The following is a 15,612-nucleotide window of genomic DNA, read 5'->3' on the forward strand; positions in this document are numbered from 1 at the left end:
TATTGGGCTCAATGAACCAAAGGAAATAGGCGTTTTGATAGACGTAATCCCGAAAAAGCTAGAATCAGAAAAAGATGAGGTGGGAAAAGATGACCAGCCTGAAGAAGAATGTCCCGAAGAAGTGTGTCCTAAAAAAGATTCCTGGAGCAAGGAGGTGGAAAAGTCGAAATTAGATATGGCACTAGAAAAGCTTTATAATAAAATATATATTGAATTTAAAAACAAGACTTAAAAGCTAGAGAAAACGTTTCGGGATATGCTGGATGCCAGTTTTGATCCACGACACCTAACAAACTTCAACAAATGCAACGAAGTACCACCTAACACGCGAGGACATGAGAAAATCCTATCGGGACTTCAAAATCTTCAGAGGGACTTCACCCGACATCAGGAAGATGTTCAAATATGGCGGATGCAGGAGGAATGCAATGGAGATCTTGCGTCTGAAGAAATAAATGAGATGTATCGTTTGGAGAAAGAATATGAGAAGATTCTTCGCGAACTGGAGGAAGAAAGAGAGCCCAGTAAAGAGCAAAAGGCTCTGAGGTCTAAAGAAAGAAAGGAGATCAATCGTTTGAAGGAACAAAATCGAATTCAGATGGAAGCAAATGGGAAGATTCTTCGTGAACTTGTGGAAGAAGGACAGCACAGTAAAGAGAAAAAAGATCAGACAATAGAGGAAAGAAAGATGAATCGATTAAAGAGGGTAAATAAAATTCTTCTGGAAGAAAGACAGAATATTATTCATGAACTGGAGGTAGAAAGGGAGCTTAAGAGAGATAAAGTAAGTGAAATAAGTCAGCTGAAAGATGAATTGTTTATGAAGGAATTTGAGCTAATAAAAACAAGATCAGAACTTAATTATTGGATGTTGGAATCTCTAGAAAAAGAAGGACTTATCGCGGACGCAAACGCCAGAGAGAGCAAGCTCAGAGGAATTGTCGAAACAGTTCGAGGAAGCCATGAATGTCTGACAAACAAACTCGACAAGCAACATTCACTTGACGAGTTAGAAAATAAAAGTAATTTCAATGATCTTAACACAAAGATAGAAAGATAGAAAACACAGATTGGGACCTACTAAGTCAGAGAAGATCCAACCTGCAAAACTTCGAAAAAGAACCCCATTACCCTAAATTGGAGTTCATCCTATTAGGTGAAGCGGAGGACTATCGGAAATCAACTGACCAAAACTTGGAGGATACGTTTGAAGTGGAAAGTGTAGTGTATGTTCCCGAAGAGACGAAAGAAGAACACTACGACACAAATGCGTTTGAAACAGAAATGTTGCAATTCTTTGGCACAGAGAAACTTAAGCATCTTGACTTTAGGAGTAACATAGTTCAGGACCTATTGAATGACATCAAAAATAATTTGGAAAAAATCCCGATAGAGCAAAATAATATGGCACTGAGAGCCCATTTAGGATGTCATCAGGACTGCCTTAAAAGGGCCAGGGGACCTGCCGTCCAGAGAACAGTACTCGAATTGCAGGAGTGCTGGTGTCAGAATGAACGGCCCAATGGTAATCAAGACCAGCCTATTGGGCTCAATGAACCAAAGGAAATAGGCGTTTTGATAGACGTAATCCCGAAAAAGGTAGAATCAGAAAAAGATGAGGTGAGAAAAGATGACCAGCCTGAAGAAGAATGTCCCGAAGAAGTGTGTCCTGAAAAGGATTCCTGGAGCAAGGAGGTGGAAAAGTCGAAATTAGATATGACACTAGAAAAGCTTTATAATAAAATATATATTGAATTTAAAAACAAGACTAAAAAGCTAGAGAAAACGTTTCGGGATATGCTGGATGCCAGTTTTGATCCACGACACCTAACAAACTTCAACAAATGCAACGAAGTACCACCTGACACGCGAGGACATGAGAAAATCCTATCGGGACTTCAAAATCTTCAGAGGGACTTCACCCGACATCAGGAAGATGTTCAAAGATGGCGGATGCAGGAGGAATGCAATGGAGATCTTGCGTCTGAAGAAATAAATGAGATGTATCGTTTGGAGAAAGAATATGAGAAGATTCTTCGCGAACTGGAGGAAGAAAGAGAGCCCAGTAAAGAGCAAAAGGCTCTGAGGTCTGAAGAAAGAAAGGAGATCAATCGTTTGAAGGAACAAAATCGAATTCAGATGGAAGCAAATGGGAAGATTCTTCGTGAACTTGTGGAAGAAGGACAGCACAGTAAAGAGAAAAAAGATCAGACAATAGAAGAAAGAAAGATGAATCGATTAAAGAGGGTAAATAAAATTCTTCTGGAAGAAAGACAGAATATTATTCATGAACTGGAGGTAGAAAGGGAGCTTAAGAGAGATAAAGTAAGTGAAATAAGTCAGCTGAAAGATGAATTGTTTATGAAGGAATGTGAGCTAATAAAAACATGATCAGAACTTAATTATTGGATGTTGGAATCTCTAGAAAAAGAAGGACTTATCGCGGACGCAAACGCCAGAGAGAGCAAGCTCAGAGGAATGGTCGAAACAGTTCGAGGAAGCCATGAATGTCTGACAAATAAACTCGACAAGCATCATTCACTTGACGAGCTAGAAAATAAAAGTAATTTCAATGATCTTAACACAAAGATAGAAAACACAGATTGGGACCTACTAAGTCAGAGAAGATCCAACCTGCAAAACTTCGAAAAAGAACCCCATTACCCTAAATTGGAGTCCATCCTATTAGGTGAAGTGGAGGACTATCGGAAATCAACTGACCAAAACTTGGAGGATACGTTTGAAGTGGAAAGTGTAGTGTATGTTCCCGAAGAGACGAAAGAGGAACACTACGACACAAACGCGTTTGAAACAGAAAGGTTGCAATTCTTTGGCACAGAGAAACTTAAGCATCTTGACTTTAGGAGTAACATAGTTCAGGACCTATTGAATGACATCAAAAATAATTTGAAAAAAATCCCGATAGAGCAAAATAATATGGCACTGAGAGCCCATTTAGGAGGTCATCAGGACCGCCTTAAAAGGGCCAGGGGACCTGCCGTCCAGAAAACAGTACTCGAATTGCAGGAGTGCTGGTGTCAGAATGAACGGCCCAATGGTAATCAAGACCAGCCTATTGGGCTCAATGAACCAAAGGAAATAGGCGTTTTGATAGACGTAATCCCGAAAAAGCTAGAATCAGAAAAAGATGAGGTGAGAAAAGATGACCAGCCTGAAGAAGAATGTCCCGAAGAAGTGTGTCCTGAAAAAGATTCCTGGAGCAAGGAGGTGGAAAAGTCGAAATTAGATATGACACTAGAAAAGCTTTATAATAAAATATATATTGAATTTAAAAATAAGACTAAAAAGCTAGAGAAAACGTTTCGGGATATGCTGGATGCCAGTTTTGATCCACGACACCTAACAAACTTCAACAAATGCAACGAAGTACCACCTGACACGCGAGGACTTGAGAAAATCCTATCGGGACTTCAAAATCTTCAGAGGGACTTCACCCGACATCAGGAAGATGTTCAAAGATGGCGGATGCAGGAGGAATGCAATGGAGATCTTGCGTCTGAAGAAATAAATGAGATGTATCGTTTGGAGAAAGAATATGAGAAGATTCTTCGCGAACTGGAGGAAGAAAGAGAGCCCAGTAAAGAGCAAAAGGATCTGAGGTCTGAAGAAAGAAAGGAGATCAATCGTTTGAAGGAACAAAATCGAATTCAGATGGAAGCAAATGGGAAGATTCTTCGTGAACTTGTGGAAGAAGGACAGCACAGTAATGAGAAAAAAGATCAGACAATAGAAGAAAGAAAGATGAATCGATTAAAGAGGGTAAATAAAATTCTTCTGGAAGAAAAACAGAATATTATTCATGAACTGGAGGTAGAAAGGGAGCTTAAGAGAGATAAAGTAAGTGAAATAAGTCAGCTGAAAGATGAATTGTTTATGAAGGAATGTGAGCTAATAAAAACAAGATCAGAACTTAATTATTGGATGTTGTAATCTCTAGAAAAAGAAGGACTTATCGCGGACGCAAACGCCAGAGAGAGCAAGCTCAGAGGAATGGTCGAAACAGTTCGAGGAAGCCATGAATGTCTGACAAATAAACTCGACAAGCAACATTCACTTTACGAGCTAGAAAATAAAAGTAATTTCAATGATCTTAACTCAAAGATAGAAAACACAGATTGGGACCTACTAAGTCAGAGAAGATCCAACCTGCAAAACTTCGAAAAAGAACCCCATTACCCTAAATTGGAGTCCATCCTATTAGGTGAAGTGGAGGACTATCGGAAATCAACTGACCAAAACTTGGAGGATACGTTTGAAGTGGAAAGTGTAGTGTATGTTCCCGAAGAGACGAAAGAGGAACACTACGACACAAACGCGTTTGAAACAGAAAGGTTGCAATTCTTTGGCACAGAGAAACTTAAGCATCTTGACTTTAGGAGTAACATAGTTCAGGACCTATTGAATGACATCAAAAATAATTTGAAAAAAATCCCGATAGAGCAAAATAATATGGCACTGAGAGCCCATTTAGGAGGTCATCAGGACCGCCTTAAAAGGGCCAGGGGACCTGCCGTCCAGAAAACAGTACTCGAATTGCAGGAGTGCTGGTGTCAGAATGAACGGCCCAATGGTAATCAAGACCAGCCTATTGGGCTCAATGAACCAAAGGATATAGGCGTTTTGATAGACGTAATCCCGAAAAAGCTAGAATCAGAAAAAGATGAGGTGAGAAAAGATGACCAGCCTGAAGAAGAATGTCCCGAAGAAGTGTGTCCTGAAAAAGATTCCTGGAGCAAGGAGGTGGAAAAGTCGAAATTAGATATGACACTAGAAAAGCTTTATAATAAAATATATATTGAATTTAAAAACAAGACTAAAAAGCTAGAGAAAACGTTTCGGGATATGCTGGATGCCAGTTTTGATCCACGACACCTAACAAACTTCAACAAATGCAACGAAGTACCACCTGACACGCGAGGACATGAGAAAATCCTATCGGGACTTCAAAATCTTCAGAGGGACTTCACCCGACATCAGGAAGATGTTCAAAGATGGCAGATGCAGGAGGAATGCAATGGAGATCTTGCGTCTGAAGAAATAAATGAGATGTATCGTTTGGAGAAAGAATATGAGAAGATTCTTCGCGAACTGGAGGAAGAAAGAGAGCCCAGTAAAGAGCAAAAGGCTCTGAGGTCTGAAGAAAGAAAGGAGATCAATCGTTTGAAGGAACAAAATCGAATTCAGATGGAAGCAAATGGGAAGATTCTTCGTGAACTTGTGGAAGAAGGACAGCACAGTAAAGAGAAAAAAGATCAGACAATAGAGGAAAGAAAGATGAATCGATTAAAGAGGGTAAATAAAATTCTTCTGGAAGAAAGACAGAATATTATTCATGAACTGGAGGTAGAAAGGGAGCTTAAGGAGATAAAGTAAGTGAAATAAGTCAGCTGAAAGATGAATTGTTTATGAAGGAATGTGAGCTAATAAAAACAAGATCAGAACTTAATCATTGGATGTTGGAATCTCTAGAAAAAGGAAGGACTTATCGCGGACGCAAACGCCAGAGAGAGCAAGCTCAGAGGAATGGTCGAAACAGTTCGAGGAAGCTATGAATGTCTGACAAATAAACTCGACAAGCAACATTCACTTGACGAGCTAGAAAATAAAAATAATTTCAATGATCTTAACACAAAGATAGAAAACACAGATTGGGACCTACTAAGTCAGAGAAGATCCAACCTGCAAAACTTCGAAAAAGAACCCCATTACCCTAAATTGGAGTCCATCCTATTAGGTGAAGTGGAGGACTATCGGAAATCAACTGACCAAAACTTGGAGGATACGTTTGAAGTGGAAAGTGTAGTGTATGTTCCCGAAGAGACGAAAGAGGAACACTACGACACAAACGCGTTTGAAACAGAAAGGTTGCAATTCTTTGGCACAGAGAAACTTAAGCATCTTGACTTTAGGAGTAACATAGTTCAGGACCTATTGAATGACATCAAAAATAATTTGAAAAAAATCCCGATAGAGCAAAATAATATGGCACTGAGAGCCCATTTAGGAGGTCATCAGGACCGCTTTAAAAGGGCCAGGGGACCTGCCGTCCAGAAAACAGTACTCGAATTGCAGGAGTGCTGGTGTCAGAATGAACGGCCCAATGGTAATCAAGACCAGCCTATTGGGCTCAATGAACCAAAGGAAATAGGCGTTTTGATAGAAGTAATCCCGAAAAAGCTAGAATCAGAAAAAGATGAGGTGAGAAAAGATGACCAGCCTGAAGAAGAATGTCCCGAAGAAGTGTGTCCTGAAAAAGATTCCTGGAGCAAGGAGGTGGAAAAGTCGAAATTAGATATGACACTAGAAAAGCTTTATAATAAAATATATATTGAATTTAAAAACAAGACTAAAAAGCTAGAGAAAACGTTTCGGGATATGCTGGATGCCAGTTTTGATCCACGACACCTAACAAACTTCAACAAATGCAACGAAGTACCACCTGACACGCGAGGACATGAGAAAATCCTATCGGGACTTCAAAATCTTCAGAGGGACTTCACCCGACATCAGGAAGATGTTCAAAGATGGCGGATGCAGGAGGAATGCAATGGAGATCTTGCGTCTGAAGAAATAAATGAGATGTATCGTTTGGAGAAAGAATATGAGAAGATTCTTCGCGAACTGGAGGAAGAAAGAGAGCCCAGTAAAGAGCAAAAGGCTCTGAGGTCTGAAGAAAGAAAGGAGATCAATCGTTTGAAGGAACAAAATCGAATTCAGATGGAAGCAAATGGGAAGATTCTTCGTGAACTTGTGGAAGAAGGACAGCACAGTAAAGAGAAAAAAGATCAGACAATAGAAGAAAGAAAGATGAATCGATTAAAGAGGGTAAATAGAATTCTTCTGGAAGAAAGACAGAATATTATTCATGAACTGGAGGTAGAAAGGGAGCTTAAGAGAGATAAAGTAAGTGAAATAAGTCAGCTGAAAGATGAATTGTTTATGAAGGAATGTGAGCTAATAAAAACAAGATCAGAACTTAATTATTGGATGTTGGAATCTCTAGAAAAAGAAGGACTTATCGCGGACGCAAACGCCAGAGAGAGCAAGCTCAGAGGAATGGTCGAAACAGTTCGAGGAAGCCATGAATGTCTGACAAATAAACTCGACAAGCAACATTCACTTGACGAGTTAGAAAATAAAAGTAATTTCAATGATCTTAACACAAAGATAGAAAACACAGATTGAGACCTACTAAGTCAGAGAAGATCCAACCTGCAAAACTTCGAAAAAGAACCCCATTACCCTAAATTGGAGTCCATCCTATTAGGTGAAGCGGAGGACTATCGGAAATCAACTGACCAAAACTTGGAGGATACGTTTGAAGTGGAAAGTGTAGTGTATGTTCCCGAAGAGACGAAAGAACACTACGACACAAACGCGTTTGAAACAGAAAGGTTGCAATTCTTTGGCACAGAGAAACTTAAGCATCTTGACTTTAGGAGTAACATAGTTCAGGACCTATTGAATGACATCAAAAATAATTTGAAAAAAATCCTGATAGAGCAAAATAATATGGCACTGAGAGCCCATTTAGGAGGTCATCAGGACCGCCTTAAAAGGGCCAGGGGACCTGCCGTCCAGAGAACAGTACTCGAATTGCAGGAGTGCTGGTGTCAGAATGAACGGCCCAATGGTAATCAAGACCAGCCTATTGGGCTCAATGAACCAAAGGAAATAGGCGTTTTGATAGACGTAATCCCGAAAAAGCTAGAATCAGAAAAAGATGAGGTGAGAAAAGATGACCAGCCTGAAGAAGAATGTCCCGAAGAAGTGTGTCCTGAAAAAGATTCCTGGAGCAAGGAGGTGGAAAAGTCGAAATTAGATATGACACTAGAAAAGCTTTATAATAAAATATATATTGAATTTAAAAATAAGACTAAAAAGCTAGAGAAAACGTTTCGGGATATGCTGGATGCCAGTTTTGATCCACGACACCTAACAAACTTCAACAAAGGCAACGAAGTACCAACTAATACGCGAGGACATGAGAAAATCCTATCGGGACTTCAAAATCTTCAGAGGGACTTCACCCGACATCAGGAAGATGTTCAAAGATGGCGGATGCAGGAGGAATGCAATGGAGATCTTGCGTCTGAAGAAATAAATGAGATGTATCGTTTGGAGAAAGAATATGAGAAGATTCTTCGCGAACTGGAGGAAGAAAGAGAGCCCAGTAAAGAGCAAAAGGCTCTGAAGTCTGAAGAAAGAAAGGAGATCAATCGTTTGAAGGAACAAAATCGAATTCAGATGGAAGCAAATGGGAAGATTCTTCGTGAACTTGTGGAAGAAGGACAGCACAGTAAAGAGAAAAAAGATCAGACAATAGAGGAAAGAAAGATGAATCGATTAAAGAGGGTAAATAAAATTCTTCTGGAAGAAAGACAGAATATTATTCATGAACTGGAGGTAGAAAGGGAGCTTAAGAGAGATAAAGTAAGTGAAATAAGTCAGCTGAAAGATGAATTGTTTATGAAGGAATGTGAGCTAATAAAAACAAGATCAGAACTTAATTATTGGATGTTGGAATCTCTAGAAAAAGAAGGACTTATCGCGGACGCAAACGCCAGAGAGAGCAAGCTCAGAGGAATGGTCGAAACAGTTCGAGGAAGCCATGAATGTCTGACAAATAAACTCGACAAGCAACATTCACTTGACGAGTTAGAAAATAAAAGTAATTTCAATGATCTTAACACAAAGATAGAAAACACAGATTGAGACCTACTAAGTCAGAGAAGATCCAACCTGCAAAACTTCGAAAAAGAACCCCATTACCCTAAATTGGAGTCCATCCTATTAGGTGAAGCGGAGGACTATCGGAAATCAACTGACCAAAACTTGGAGGATACGTTTGAAGTGGAAAGTGTAGTGTATGTTCCCGAAGAGACGAAAGAAGAACACTACGACACAAACGCGTTTGAAACAGAAAGGTTGCAATTCTTTGGCACAGAGAAACTTAAGCATCTTGACTTTAGGAGTAACATAGTTCAGGACCTATTGAATGACATCAAAAATAATTTGAAAAAAATCCCGATAGAGCAAAATAATATGGCACTGAGAGCCCATTTAGGAGGTCATCAGGACCGCCTTAAAAGGGCCAGGGGACCTGCCGTCCAGAAAACAGTACTCGAATTGCAGGAGTGCTGGTGTCAGAATGAACGGCCCAATGGTAATCAAGACCAGCCTATTGGGCTCAATGAACCAAAGGAAATAGGCGTTGTGATAGACGTAATCCAGAAAAGGTAGAATCAGAAAAAGATGAGGTGAGAAAAGATGACCAGCCTGAAGAAGAATGTCCCGAAGAAGTGTGTCCTGAAAAAGATTCCTGGAGCAAGGAGGTGGAAAAGTCGAAATTAGATATGGCACTAGAAAAGCTTTATAATAAAATATATATTGAATTTAAAAACAAGACTAAAAAGCTAGAGAAAACGTTTCGGGATATGCTGGATGCCAGTTTTGATCCACGACACCTAACAAACTTCAACAAATGCAACGAAGTACCACCTGACACGCGAGGACATGAGAAAATCCTATCGGGACTTCAAAATCTTCAGAGGGACTTCACCCGATATCAGGAAGATGTTCAAAGATGGCGGATGCAGGAGGAATGCAATGGAGATCTTGCGTCTGAAGAAATAAATGAGATGTATCGTTTGGAGAAAGAATATGAGAAGATTCTTCGCGAACTGGAGGAAGAAAGAGAGCCCAGTAAAGAGCAAAAGGCTCTGAGGTCTGAAGAAAGAAAGGAGATCAATCGTTTGAAGGAACAAAATCGAATTCAGATGGAAGCAAATGGGAAGATTCTTCGTGAACTTGTGGATGAAGGACAGCACAGTAATGAGAAAAAAGATCAGACAATAGAAGAAAGAAAGATGAATCGATTAAAGAGGGTAAATAAAATTCTTCTGGAAGAAAGACAGAATATTATTCATGAACTGGAGGTAGAAAGGGAGCTTAAGAGAGATAAAGTAAGTGAAATAAGTCAGCTGAAAGATGAATTGTTTATGAAGGAATGTGAGCTAATAAAAACAAGATCAGAACTTAATTATTGGATGTTGGAATCTCTAGAAAAAGAAGGACTTATCGCTGACGCAAACGCCAGAGAGAGCAAGCTCAGAGGAATGGTTGAAACAGTTCGAGGAAGCCATGAATGTCTGACAAATAAACTCGACAAGCAACATTCACTTGACGAGTTAGAAAATAAAAGTAATTTCAATGATCTTAACACAAAGATAGAAAACACAGATTGAGACCTACTAAGTCAGAGAAGATCCAACCTGCAAAACTTCGAAAAAGAACCCCATTACCCTAAATTGGAGTCCATCCTATTAGGTGAAGCGGAGGACTATCGGAAATCAACTGACCAAAACTTGGAGGATACATTTGAAGTGGAAAGTGTAGTGTATGTTCCCGAAGAGACGAAAGAAGAACACTACGACACAAACGCGTTTGAAACAGAAAGGTTGCAATTCTTTGGCACAGAGAAACTTAAGCATCTTGACTTTAGGAGTAACATAGTTCAGGACCTATTGAATGACATCAAAAATAATTTGAAAAAAATCCCGATAGAGCAAAATAATATGGCACTGAGAGCCCATTTAGGAGGTCATCAGGACCGCCTTAAAAGGGCCAGGGGACCTGCCGTCCAGAGAACAGTACTCGAATTGCAGGAGTGCTGGTGTCAGAATGAACGGCTCAATGGTAATCAAGACCAGCCTATTGGGCTCAATGAACCAAAGGAAATAGGCGTTTTGATAGACGTAATCCCGAAAAAGCTAGAATCAGAAAAAGATGAGGTGAGAAAAGATGACCAGCCTGAAGAAGAATGTCCCGAAGAAGTGTGTCCTGAAAAAGATTCCTGGAGCAAGGAGGTGGAAAAGTCGAAATTAGATATGACACTAGAAAAGCTTCATAATAAAATATATATTGAATTTAAAAATAAGACTAAAAAGCTAGAGAAAACGTTTCGGGATATGCTGGATGCCAGTTTTGATCCACGACACCTAACAAACTTCAACAAAGGCAACGAAGTACCAACTGACACGCGAGGACATGAGAAAATCCTATTGGGACTTCAAAATCTTCAGAGGGACTTCACCCGACATCAGGAAGATGTTCAAAGATGGCGGATGCAGGAGGAATGCAATGGAGATCTTGCGTCTGAAGAAATAAATGAGATGTATCGTTTGGAGAAAGAATATGAGAAGATTCTTCGCGAACTGGAGGAATAAAGAGAGCCCAGTAAAGAGCAAAAGGCTCTGAGGTCTGAAGAAAGAAAGGAGATCAAACGTTTGAAGGAACAAAATCGAATTCAGATGGAAGCAAATGGGAAGATTCTTCGTGAACTTGAGGAAGAAGGACAGCACAGTAAAGAGAAAAAAGATCAGACAATAGAGGAAAGAAAGATGAATCGATTAAAGAGGGTAAATAAAATTCTTCTGGAAGAAAGACAGAATATTATTCATGAACTGGAGGTAGAAAGGGAGCTTAAAAGAGATAAAGTAAGTGAAATAAGTCAGCTGAAAGATGAATTGTTTATGAAGGAATGTGAGCTAATAAAAACAAGATCAGAACTTAATTATTGGATGTTGGAATCTCTAGAAAAAGAAGGACTTATCGCGGACGCAAACGCCAGAGAGAGCAAGCTCAGAGGAATGGTCGAAACAGTTCGAGGAAGCCATGAATGTCTGACAAATAAACTCGACAAGCAACATTCACTTGACGAGTTAGAAAATAAAAGTAATTTCAATGATCTTAACACAAAGATAGAAAACACAGATTGAGACCTACTAAGTCAGAGAAGATCCAACCTGCAAAACTTCGAAAAAGAACCCCATTACCCTAAATTGGAGTCCATCCTATTAGGTGAAGCGGAGGACTATCGGAAATCAACTGACCAAAACTTGGAGGATACGTTTGAAGTGGAAAGTGTAGTGTATGTTCCCGAAGAGACGAAAGAAGAACACTACGACACAAACGCGTTTGAAACAGAAAGGTTGCAATTCTTTGGCACAGAGAAACTTAAGCATCTTGACTTTAGGAGTAACATAGTTCAGGACCTATTGAATGACATCAAAAATAATTTGAAAAAAATCCCGATAGAGCAAAATAATATGGCACTGAGAGCCCATTTAGGAGGTCATCAGGACCGCCTTAAAAGGGCCAGGGGACCTGCCGTCCAGAAAACAGTACTCGAATTGCAGGAGTGCTGGTGTCAGAATGAACGGCCCAATGGTAATCAAGACCAGCCTATTGGGCTCAATGAACCAAAGGAAATAGGCGTTGTGATAGACGTAATCCAGAAAAGGTAGAATCAGAAAAAGATGAGGTGAGAAAAGATGACCAGCCTGAAGAAGAATGTCCCGAAGAAGTGTGTCCTGAAAAAGATTCCTGGAGCAAGGAGGTGGAAAAGTCGAAATTAGATATGACACTAGAAAAGCTTTATAATAAAATATATATTGAATTTAAAAATAAGACTAAAAAGCTAGAGAAAACGTTTCGGGATATGCTGGATGCCAGTTTTGATCCACGACACCTAACAAACTTCAACAAATGCAACGAAGTACCACCTGACACGCGAGGACATGAGAAAATCCTATCGGGACTTCAAAATCTTCAGAGGGACTTCACCCGACATCAGGAAGATGTTCAAAGATGGCGGATGCAGGAGGAATGCAATGGAGATCTTGCGTCTGAAGAAATAAATGAGATGTATCGTTTGGAGAAAGAATATGAGAAGATTCTTCGCGAACTGGAGGAAGAAAGAGAGCCCAGTAAAGAGCAAAAGGCTCTGAGGTCTGAAGAAAGAAAGGAGATCAATCGTTTGAAGGAACAAAATCGAATTCAGATGGAAGCAAATGGGAAGATTCTTCGTGAACTTGTGGAAGAAGGACAGCACAGTAATGAGAAAAAAGATCAGACAATAGAAGAAAGAAAGATGAATCGATTAAAGAGGGTAAATAAAATTCTTCTGGAAGAAAGACAGAATATTATTCATGAACTGGAGGTAGAAAGGGAGCTTAAGAGAGATAAAGTAAGTGAAATAAGTCAGCTGAAAGATGAATTGTTTATGAAGGAATGTGAGCTAATAAAAACAAGATCAGAACTTAATTATTGGATGTTGGAATCTCTAGAAAAAGAAGGACTTATCGCTGACGCAAACGCCAGAGAGAGCAAGCTCAGAGGAATGGTCGAAACAGTTCGAGGAAGCCATGAATGTCTGACAAATAAACTCGACAAGCAACATTCACTTGACGAGTTAGAAAATAAAAGTAATTTCAATGACCTTAACACAAAGATAGAAAACACAGATTGGACCTACTAAGTCAGAGAAGATCCAACCTGCAAAACTTCGAAAAAGAACCCCATTACCCTAAATTGGAGTCCATCCTATTAGGTGAAGCGGAGGACTATCGGAAATCAACTGACCAAAACTTGGAGGATACGTTTGAAGTGGAAAGTGTAGTGTATGTTCCCGAAGAGACGAAAGAAAACACTACGACACAAACGCGTTTGAAACAGAAAGGTTGCAATTCTTTGGCACAGAGAAACTTAAGCATCTTGACTTTAGGAGTAACATAGTTCAGGACCTATTGAATGACATCAAAAATGATTTGAAAAAAATCCCGATAGAGCAAAATAATATGGCACTGAGAGCCCATTTAGGAGGTCATCGGGACCGCCTTAAAAGGGCCAGGGGACCTGCCGTCCAGAGAACAGTACTCGAATTGCAGGAGTGCTGGTGTCAGAATGAACGGCCCAATGGTAAACAAGACCAGCCTACTGGGCCCAATGAGCCAAAGGAAATAGGTGTCTTGAAAGACGTAACCAAGGAAAAACAAGAAACAGAAAAAGATGAGACAAGGAAAGACGATTTCCTGGAAGAGAAAGGAAAGGAGGAGTCAGTTAGTCATGTCAAGGAAGAAGAGGAAGAGTTTAGAACAATGGAAGCATTTTATAATAAATTCGAGACCAGCCTTACCAACGAGATTAACCTGCTGGAAGAAAGGATGTGGGATATGCTAAATGCCAAAATGGAAACATTCTGTCTGAAGAAAGAAGAGGAGCCCCAAGGACACCCAGCAAACTTCAACAACTTCAGTGACGAAATTCCAGCTGACGACCAAGGACAAGAAAAGCTTCTATCTATCGTTCAAAATCTCCAGAGGGACTTCACCCACTATCAGGAGGATCTCCGAAGATGGAGATTACAGAGGAGAGGCAAAGGAGATCTTGGATCCGAAGACATAAATGAGATCAATCGTTTGAAGATAGAAAACGAGACTCTTCTGGAAGAAAAACAGAAGATTCTTCAAGAGCTGGAGGAAGAAAGAGAGAGAGCAGGAAAGAAAAGGAAAACGAGCTACCCCTCCCCCCCTCACACACTGTGAATAGCTCAATTCACTTAAAGGTAGGACATGACTTGGGGGACAGGGCTGGCGGGTAACATTTGCGTAAATAGCTAAGGTTTGTATGGAAGGAAAAATACAAATTATCTACCAAATTTGTCATTTGTTCCGTAACCGAAATACAAACCACGCTATTTACATGGGGTGACTTACCCTTAGGAAGGGTGGAAAGTCCCCAGCCTACTGGCTTTGGCTTTACCCGGGAACTCCGATTCCGAGTGATTAGTACTCAAGGAACGGGAGTCCATACCCTCGCATGTTTGTCATTATTGACAATTGTGTGGCCTACAAAGATCGTGTGTGAAGGAAAAACGTGACTCGTCCTAGGCAGTTGACCTGGAGATCCCTATGTGGAACTCTAGGTAGGACGTTATTTTGAAGAGGAAATATCCTTTGATGTAGAGGTACTGTACCTCTACATCAAAGGATATTTCCTCTTCAAAATAAAGTTCCTTTTTCTCCTCATCTTCTATGGTCCAACTACTTGGTCCTTTCCACTGAGTCAGTACTTTATCCAATGATGAAGGCCTGTACTCCTACATCAAAGGATATTTCCTTCTCAAAATAGTTCCTTTTTTTCTTCATCTTCTATGGTCCAACTACGTGGTCTTTCCCACTTAGCCCGTACTTTATCCTATAATGTAGCCTTGTACAGTACAAGGCTACATTATAGGATAAAGTATGGGCTAAGTGGGAAAGACCAAGTAGTTGGACCATAGAAGATGAAGAAAAAAAGGAACTATTTTGAGAAGGAAATATCCTTTGATGTAGGAGTGCAGGCCTTCATCATTAGATAAAGTACTGACTCAGTGGAAAGGACCAAGTAGTTGGGCCATAGAAGATGAGGAGAAAAAGGAACTTTATTATGTATTTCAGTCGAGAAAAGTCAAAAAAGTGAAAATTACACATTTTTACCCCTCTATCGCAGAATTCTGAAATGGGCTATCTACAATATTATACTTCAATATTCTCTATTCTTGGGTAGTGCCATAGCCTCTGTACCATGGTCCTCCACTATCTTGGAGTAGAGTTCTCTTGATTGAAGGTACACTCGGGCACACTATCTTATTTCTCTTACTCCTGTTTTGTTTATATAGGCGATATAGGAGATATTTATCTTAATGTTACTGTTCTCAAAATATTCTATTTTTCCTTGCTCCCTATCCTCACTGGGCTATTGGAGCCC

At 39.9% G+C, this 15,612-nt stretch overlaps 5 protein-coding genes across 5 annotated transcripts; all 5 read left to right on the forward strand.

Annotated features, from left to right (window-relative positions):
- Positions 1-256: 256 nt before the first annotated feature.
- On the forward strand, positions 257-2,391 carry LOC137648339 (trichohyalin-like). Its single transcript, XM_068381264.1, has 2 exons — positions 257-1,022; positions 1,157-2,391. The coding sequence occupies exons 1-2, from the start codon at positions 257-259 to the stop codon at positions 2,389-2,391; spliced, it is 2,001 nt and encodes a 666-aa protein (XP_068237365.1).
- An 18-nt stretch (positions 2,392-2,409) lies between these two features.
- LOC137648340 (putative leucine-rich repeat-containing protein DDB_G0290503) lies at positions 2,410-3,951 on the forward strand. The gene has a single exon (XM_068381265.1). The coding sequence runs from the start codon at positions 2,410-2,412 to the stop codon at positions 3,949-3,951; it is 1,542 nt and encodes a 513-aa protein (XP_068237366.1).
- A 60-nt stretch (positions 3,952-4,011) lies between these two features.
- Positions 4,012-9,264, forward strand: LOC137648341 (trichohyalin-like). Its single transcript, XM_068381267.1, has 4 exons — positions 4,012-5,313; positions 5,491-7,162; positions 7,289-8,692; positions 8,819-9,264. Exons 1-4 carry the CDS (start codon positions 4,012-4,014, stop codon positions 9,262-9,264), a joined length of 4,824 nt encoding a protein of 1,607 aa, XP_068237368.1.
- Positions 9,265-9,458: 194 nt separating this feature from the next.
- On the forward strand, positions 9,459-11,249 carry LOC137648342 (trichohyalin-like). Its single transcript, XM_068381268.1, has 2 exons — positions 9,459-10,224; positions 10,351-11,249. Exons 1-2 carry the CDS (start codon positions 9,459-9,461, stop codon positions 11,247-11,249), a joined length of 1,665 nt encoding a protein of 554 aa, XP_068237369.1.
- Positions 11,250-12,523: 1,274 nt separating this feature from the next.
- On the forward strand, positions 12,524-13,599 carry LOC137648343 (uncharacterized protein F23F12.8-like). Its single transcript, XM_068381269.1, has 2 exons — positions 12,524-13,289; positions 13,415-13,599. Exons 1-2 carry the CDS (start codon positions 12,524-12,526, stop codon positions 13,597-13,599), a joined length of 951 nt encoding a protein of 316 aa, XP_068237370.1.
- The last annotated feature ends 2,013 nt before the right edge of the window (positions 13,600-15,612 follow it).

The sequence above is a fragment of the Palaemon carinicauda genome, chromosome 10 (assembly GCF_036898095.1).
Source record: "Palaemon carinicauda isolate YSFRI2023 chromosome 10, ASM3689809v2, whole genome shotgun sequence".
Lineage (NCBI taxonomy): Eukaryota > Metazoa > Arthropoda > Malacostraca > Decapoda > Palaemonidae > Palaemon > Palaemon carinicauda.

Bases quoted from the DNA above. Each gene is read 5' to 3' on its own strand.
- LOC137648339 (XM_068381264.1), top strand. From the start codon at position 257: ATGCTGGATGCCAGTTTTGATCCACGACACCTAACAAACTTCAACAAA. The intron at 1,023-1,156 runs GTAATTTCAATG...TCATCCTATTAG, and splicing joins TGACGAGTTAGAAAATAAAA to GTGAAGCGGAGGACTATCGG.
- LOC137648340 (XM_068381265.1), top strand. From the start codon at position 2,410: ATGTTGGAATCTCTAGAAAAAGAAGGACTTATCGCGGACGCAAACGCC.
- LOC137648341 (XM_068381267.1), top strand. From the start codon at position 4,012: ATGGTCGAAACAGTTCGAGGAAGCCATGAATGTCTGACAAATAAACTC. The intron at 5,314-5,490 runs GTAAATAAAATT...TGGAATCTCTAG, and splicing joins AGATGAATCGATTAAAGAGG to AAAAAGGAAGGACTTATCGC. The intron at 7,163-7,288 runs GTAATTTCAATG...CCATCCTATTAG, and splicing joins TGACGAGTTAGAAAATAAAA to GTGAAGCGGAGGACTATCGG.
- LOC137648342 (XM_068381268.1), top strand. From the start codon at position 9,459: ATGCTGGATGCCAGTTTTGATCCACGACACCTAACAAACTTCAACAAA. The intron at 10,225-10,350 runs GTAATTTCAATG...CCATCCTATTAG, and splicing joins TGACGAGTTAGAAAATAAAA to GTGAAGCGGAGGACTATCGG.
- LOC137648343 (XM_068381269.1), top strand. From the start codon at position 12,524: ATGCTGGATGCCAGTTTTGATCCACGACACCTAACAAACTTCAACAAA. The intron at 13,290-13,414 runs GTAATTTCAATG...CCATCCTATTAG, and splicing joins TGACGAGTTAGAAAATAAAA to GTGAAGCGGAGGACTATCGG.